We start from the raw sequence: 7058 nt of genomic DNA, 5'->3' as shown, positions 1-7058 counted from the left end.
CACCCACCTTCCCTCCATCCACCTGGTCTGGCAGAGATGTGCATCCCAGGGACCTGATTCTCCTTCCCTCAACACGGGAGAAGCATGTGACGCAAGCTAGGCAAGCCACCCTTCCTCCTGGGATGCGAACTGGAAACAGAATGGTGTGGAGAAGGAAGGTGACTGAGGTGGGTCATCTGGATGGCAGTATCCTCAACAGGCTCCTGAGTGCTGTTGCCAAGGTCCCCAGAGATCCCCTCATTCCTGCCTTCCCTTCGTGAGGACGAGCCTCCCCAATACCCTTCTCTGGTGGGCTGGCTGGCGGCACCGCAGATACGTCCACATCCGAATCCCTGGGATGGCGTTGACTCTATTTGGAAAGCATGGTCTTTGCAGATGTGATTGAGGATCTTGACCTGACAGGGTGTTGGGTTGTGAGTGGGTCCTAAATGCTAACACGGAAGGGTCCTTAAAGGGAAGTGGAGGGAGATCTGACAGACACAAGGGGAAGGTGACGGGCTGGAAGCAGCAGATTGGACGGCGCAGCTGCGACCCCAGGAAGGTCAATGACTTCTGACAGCCATGAAACACTAGGAGAGGCTCCCCTAGGCAGGCCTCCGAAGGAAGCAGAGCTCGGCCAACACCTGGATGCAGGTTCTCGACTCCAGGACGCTAAAAGGATACATTTCCTGGGAGATTTGTTAAGGCAGCCACTGGAAATTAATACGCCTCCTAATAAATTTTTTTTGTTAGTCCACCCACTTCGTTGCTTGCAACCGAAGAACCTTAATTAAGGCAATTGTTCATCACATCAATTACAATCACAATAAATGTAACTCTTTTGACCAAGTCAGCTCCAGTTGGACTAGAGATACTCTGGCTAGGCCAGCAGAAGACCCAAAACCAAACCCAAGTCCTTGTCAGTGAGCCATGTCGACACCCAGCGTTCCCACAGGGCCGGGCAGCACTGCCCCGGTGAGGTTCTGAGACTACAACTCTTTCCAGGGGTAGAGAATCCCACCTTGCTCCCGAGGCGAGGCTGGCGGTTTCGAACGGCTAGCCTTGCCGTTAGTAGCTCAACTCTTAACCACGACACCACCAGGGCTCGCTCCTTAGGAAGCCCGTGCCAGACCTGAGACAGGAAGCAGCGGATGGGCATCTAGGTCGCGCCACAATTCACCCACCCTCCCCACTCACCAGCAAGCTAGTCAAGCAGCCAGCTCCAAGCAGCCAAGCAGAAACAGGTCTCTGGGCCCAGGCGCTTTATTTGCATAATGGTTTTAATTGATAGACTGGGTGGGAGTAGTGTGGTTCTGCCAGGACCAGACACAGTCTCCTGGGGCTGCAGCCAGACAATTCTCCCGCGGAGCTTTCGCTACACTGGCTTCAGGCACTTGTTTATGGAATCAGAGTATCTGAACGCTATCTGCTATGCCGAGGGACACCCTACCTGTAGCCTGGCAACAGTAGGACCCAGGTGTTAAGAGGTGAGTGTGTGGAGGAGGACTGGTGTGTGTGGTAGCTTCTTCGGAGGTTCGGTGGCTTAGCTCGTCTCCGCTCCAACCTAAACACACGGATTCCATCCATGCAGTAGGTGTTGCGGGCCGAGTGGGTCCTGCGCCAGCGTGTCGAATCTAAGATCTTCACACATCCAGCGACTTCTGCTTGGAAAGCCCTTCCCTAGCGCCCCCTTTAACTTACTGTCGCTGCCAGGTGCTGTGAAGTCAGTTCTGACTCAGAGCCACCAGAGAGACAACCGAGCGAGCACTGCCGGGCCTGGACGGTGCTCACACTTGTTACGTCTCTCCATCGTGTCTCGGGTCTTCCTGGTCTCCACCCCTGACCTCATGGAGCAGGGTGTCCTCCAGGGACTGCACCCTTTACCTAATTACCTGCTGCTAGTCCTCTGAGGGCCGGGCAGATCCTCATATCCTCAGGGAAGCCTTTCTTTAAAAAACAAAACCGAACACCCCATCTTAGGTGATAGTCCTTGTTAGGTATGACGCACGCTTCGTGTTCCTAAGTGTAGTGGGGCTCATCGTGTGTGCTGGTGTGATTAGGGGATGCAAGCCTGTCTCCCACGGCCCAAACAGCTGCCATCGAGTTCATTCTGACTCGGAGCAAGCCCAGGTGTGTCGTTGGCGAACGGGTCTCTAAAGGGCTATTGGTTCGCCAGGCCTTTCTTCCCAGGATTCTCCTCTTGGACTAGAACCTCCAACCTTTTGGTTAGCAACTGAATGCATGTGTTTATCCTTTCCACAGTTCACAGTCTCTCTCTATTTCACCCTCTATTGTCTCTCTTCACCCCAGTGCTTTCAAACACTCAGGACGCCAGCTGCCTCCTGGGTAAACGGAATCAGGCAGCAGTTCTTAATCTGTGGGTCTTGACCCCTTTGGGGGTCAATCGAACGACCCTTTCACAGGGGTCACCTGATTCATAACAGTAGCAAAATGACAGCGATGAAGTAGCAGCGAAAATAATGTTATGGTTGGTGGGGTCACCACATCAGGTTGTGGCATCAGGAAGGTTGAGAACCACTGTACTAAGGAGTGGTGGGGTGTGATACTGTTCTGTGGGGGTGGGGAGGGAGCTGACCCTGAGGGGAATGAGTGTGCCCACCCGCAACGACGGTCAGGTGTTTTAGGTGTTTCCATAAGCACAACAAGCCACGTGTTGATGAGCCTTCCAATAACAGTTGACCGGGGCCATGCAAAGGAAATCGCCGGGCAGGTCTTAAAATCCCAGGGGAGAGCAGGGGAGTAGGGCTGTAGGGCCTCCTTCGGTCTTGCCTCCACCCGTGGGCAGGGTCTCTCTGGCTCTTTCCTCTCCCTGCAGCTCTCGGCGCTCACACAGGGTGGGCTGGATGAACAGTGGACCCGCTTGAGAGCTGCCAAGTCCCTGAGGTGCTCCCAGGTGGTGATTTCCAGTCTGAAGCCCAGTGTGGTGGCACAGAGCCAGCCAGCCCGGCAAGGACAGCACAGTGACCAGAGCTCTGGCAGCAGCAGCACGTGGAGGGTGCTGGGGGAACATTCCCTCGGCTGACCCACCTTTTTAGCAAGGGGTGGGGGAGGGACACAGCAGGCATTGTTGGGACATGGGTCCCATAGGAGAGGGCTGGAGTTGGCTCACAGGTGCCCCGAGCCTTTGCCTAGATGGACAATCAAGGCGGGTGGGGGGCGGGGGGAGAGTGGGGGAAGCAAGTGGAAATTGAATGGGTGGGTTTCCAGCATGGCCACCAACATTTCGAAGGTCAACCAACTCCACTTGGATTTCATCTTCCTCTGGGTCACAGACTGTGACGGTGTCACCAGTGGGCTGACTCTGGAGATGGGGCAGGGACTCGCCTACTTCACACAGCCGGGCCTGCTGGCAACCTCAGGTCTCCCGGCCCCCTAGGAGCTCCTTCGGGAACTGAACCCGAGTCTCCTGTCTGGTTCTTTCCCTGACCCTGCAGAACACCTCCAGGGATCCAGGGCAGGCAGAGGGAGGACAGAGTGGAAGGAACGTGGATGGTGGCCAATCACCACGCGGGGATCCTCAGACCCAGTTTCATCGCTTCTCATTGTGAGACACGTGAGTGGCTCAAATGCACTTCTCTGACGCGCAGTGTCCTCGCGGGTGACCTGGGCTCATTCTCCTCCTCCAGCCTCGGCTCACGGCGATGTGGCTTAGAGCAGGTACTTGGAAACAGCATCCTTTTACCTCCCCCTCTGGCTCCTGCCTGCTCTGTGGGTGGCTGGGAGGCCGCTGTCCAGACTCACAGAATCTCAGGTAACACTACCTGTCCTGGACCTTTGGAGGAAGGGACCCTACTTCTGGGTCTCATCTCTCAGGCCAGCGGGAGGGCGTCATGAAGAATTTAATGAGGGTGGACTCTGCTGTTTCCGGTGACTCTCCGGGATTTGGGAAGAGAGCGTGAAGCGCTGGCTTGAATACACCTGAGAGTCTGGAGGCTCACTGGGGTCCTGAGCCTCCAGGTCTGCAGACCTCCCCTCCTAAGAGGTCTCACGGGATGTCTCCAGGGATTCCTCCGACACCCCATCAATGCTGCTCAGTAAGTCTTCAAACTCCCGGTGACCACTGTTGCGGACGGCTGCCTCCAGGGCCTTCTGGCGCCGGTAGAAGTGGGAGAACTTATTGAAGATGATGGTGATGGGGAGTGCTACCACCAGGATGCCCCCCAGGATGCAGCCTGAAGCTGCCAGCTTGCCCAGCACCGTCACAGGCACCACGTCTCCGTAGCCCACGGTGGTCATGCTCACCGTGCCCCACCACCAGCAGGCCGGGATGGTGTTGAAGCCCACGTCCTCCTCCTTCTCCGCGGTGTAGGCCACGCCAGAGAACACGGACACGCCCACAGCCAGGTACAGCAGTAAGATGCCCACCTCGCGGTAGCTGTGCTGGAAGAGAAGGCGGGACCCCTTCAGAGCTGGACAGGCTTAGAGACCACATAGTGAGCATGGGGGAAACTGAGGCTGAGAAAGCCGAAAGGACGGACCCAAAGTCACACAGCAAAGTGCAGCTGCTAGCCAAGGCCTGCCCCCTCCGATTCCATTCTATTCTAGCCGCAATGGGCAGCAAAGCTCGCAGGCACCGGAGCCCAGGCCTAGTTTCCGTTGACCAACGTGCCAGTGCCTGCTAGAGCACGGGGTCTCTTTCTAAGCCAATGAGTGAAAAGCTTGTGGTTCTCAAGGCTTGTGCAGAACCAACCAAACCACAGTTTGCAATGCACAGTGTGGAGCGATGGCTTCCTGTGCCCTTGCTTGGATGGCCTATCATATTTCCAACAAGTGAATCTTCTGCTCCCTCAAGGAAGCTGAGGAAGAACATGCACCCCCTTGCCTGCCCGGAGGATGAACTTGCCTTTGACAAAACCCATGCCCTGAAGACCAGACTTAGGGCAGTGAGTCTAGGTGTCCCTAGAAGCCGCCCCCCCTCCCAAAATAAAGGTGTTAGGAGAGACTCTAACTAGTACCTTGCTTTACATGGTCTCTGCTATGCTTGGCAGACCCACGGAAAGTGAGCTTGTCTCTTCTCTTTTTAAAAGACAGTCCAGCACAACCATGTCCCCATTTCCTCCACCTGGGTCAGGAACATCATAGGGCGCCTTCCTGACATGCTCACTGGGAGGGTCCGATCGGTTGTGACATGGACAGCTACTCTCTAGTCCCAGGCCTAGCCGCCTCCGTTCACGGTGGACCCACACACGGATGGTGACCTCCACCCCGCCTCTGAGGACCTACCTTGAGCGTGGCGCCCAGCGATCGGAGCCCGGTGGAGTGGCGCGCCAGCTTGAGCACCCGGAAGATGCGCATGAGGCGGAACACCTGCACCACCTTGCCCAGGTCGCCGTAGTCCTCGCCGCCCGCGCCACCTTTGTCGCCGAGGATGGCCCCGGCCAGCAGCGTGAGATAGAAGGGCAGCACCGACACGATGTCGATCAGGTTGAGCGGATGGCAGAAGAAGCTGCGCGTGTTGGGGGCCAGCAGGAGCCGCGAGGACACCTCGAAGCTGAACCAGGCAATGCAGAAGTACTCGAGGCGCTGCAGCACCCGGTCCTGGTGCGCCTCGTTGGCGCCGCGGGCCGCGGCCACCGCCGCCACGGCGGCCGCTGCCTCGTGGGCCTGGTACTCCGGCAGGCTGTGGATGCACATGGCGGCGATGGAGGCGAGCACCACGCCGATGGAGACGCAGCTGAAGAGCTTGCTGGGCAGCGAGTAGCCGGGGTTCTCCATGGTGAGCCAGAGGCGGCGGCGCAGGCGGCCGCAGCGCGCCGCGCCGTAGCTGGCCAGCTCGCGCTGCACGTCGGAGATCTCGTCCGGGCACGGGTCCACGCTGCTCGGCGCGTCGCTGTCCTCGTCCCAGGCGCGCGGCCGGCCGACGCGCCGCTCCAGGTAGCGCGCGCGGCAGCAGGCGGCCAGCGCGCCCTCGCCCAGGCCCCAGTAGTCGGCCTCCTGGCTGAAGGCGAAGACGCACAGCTCATCCAGCACGTGCAGGCGCCCGGTGCGGTAGAAGTGCAGCAGGCCCAGGAAGAAGCCCGGGTGCCGGTCGAAGTAGAACTCGCGCGCCGCCGCGTCGTAGTCGTCGCACAGGCCCCGCGCCTGCTCCTCCGACCTCGCCGCCTGCAGCCGGCCCAGCCGCGTGCCCGGGAAGCGCGCCAGGGCGCACGCGCTCAGCAGCCGCCGCACCCCGCCCACGTTCACGCGGAGCGCCTCGTCCCTTCGCCGCCACGGGGCGCCCGCGCGCGGGGACTCGCTCACCATGGTGGCCGAGCGCCCGGCCTGTGGACGGAGAAGGGGGAGCTGCGAGGGGGGGGGGGTGTCTCCCAACCTCTTCTGGAAGGTTCCAGTTAAAACCCTACCCGCCCGCCCCGCCCCCCATCCCCCAGCCCTGGTGGCACAAGGATTAAGCGCTCGGCCGCTCACCGAAAGGTTGGCAGGTTGCTCCCACCCAGGGGCTCCTAAGGAGAAGACCCGATGACCTGCTCCCGTAAAGACCACCGCCTGGAAAAGCCGAGTCGGGTAGTTCTACTTGGTCACATGGGGTCGCTGGGAGTCAAGTCAACGTGACACCCCCCCGGCAGTGATGGCGGAGGCTCCGTGTGAAACGCTGGATATACAAACCCCCTGTGGACGCAGAGCCAGGCCTGCGTTTTAATGCTCAAATCACCTTCCTTGCATCTCCTCCTAGACAAAGCGGGGGGGGGGGGGGGGGGTGTGCCTTTCTACGCCTGTGAAGAGTTACAGTCTCAGAAACGCACAGGGGCCATTCTACCCTGTCTTATTGGGTCGGTCGAAATGAGCCGGCATGGACTGGATGTCAGTTGCGCTCGGTTTAGTGTTTTTGGTAGAAAGCACGCCGAGCCCCTCCTTGAAGGCTGCCACGCTGGGTGCACAAAATGACCTGACACTCAGTGAAGGCGTGTACCACTGAGTCCATTCCTGCGCCTCGCAGCAGCCACGTCTTCCCCCTAGGGAGGGGCTGGTGGGGTCAGACCTTTGCATTAGCAGCCAAGTGCTTAATCATTGCATCACCAGGGTTCCTTAGCGCTCGGTGGGGGCTCATCTCTGTCCTTTCA

At 59.0% G+C, this 7058-nt stretch overlaps 1 protein-coding gene across 1 annotated transcript; it reads right to left on the bottom strand.

Annotated features, from left to right (window-relative positions):
* Positions 1-3975: 3975 nt before the first annotated feature.
* Positions 3976-6243, bottom strand: KCNS1 (potassium voltage-gated channel modifier subfamily S member 1). Its single transcript, XM_075527780.1, has 2 exons — positions 5224-6243; positions 3976-4380 (listed from the first exon to the last, which is right to left on the bottom strand). The coding sequence occupies exons 1-2, from the start codon at positions 6241-6243 to the stop codon at positions 3976-3978; spliced, it is 1425 nt and encodes a 474-aa protein (XP_075383895.1).
* Between the last annotated feature and the right edge of the window lie 815 nt (positions 6244-7058).

Source organism: Tenrec ecaudatus, chromosome 12 (genome assembly GCF_050624435.1).
Source record: "Tenrec ecaudatus isolate mTenEca1 chromosome 12, mTenEca1.hap1, whole genome shotgun sequence".
NCBI lineage: Eukaryota > Metazoa > Chordata > Mammalia > Afrosoricida > Tenrecidae > Tenrec > Tenrec ecaudatus.
The sequence above is the reverse complement of the archived record's forward strand: the minus strand, read 5'-3'. Positions and strand labels throughout refer to the sequence as shown.

Coding starts and splice junctions, on each gene's coding strand:
- KCNS1 (XM_075527780.1), bottom strand. CDS start 6,243: ATGGTGAGCGAGTCCCCGCGCGCGGGCGCCCCGTGGCGGCGAAGGGAC. Junction 4,381..5,223: donor CGCTGGGCGCCACGCTCAAG/GTAGGTCCTCAG, acceptor CTTCTCTTCCAG/CACAGCTACCGCGAGGTGGG.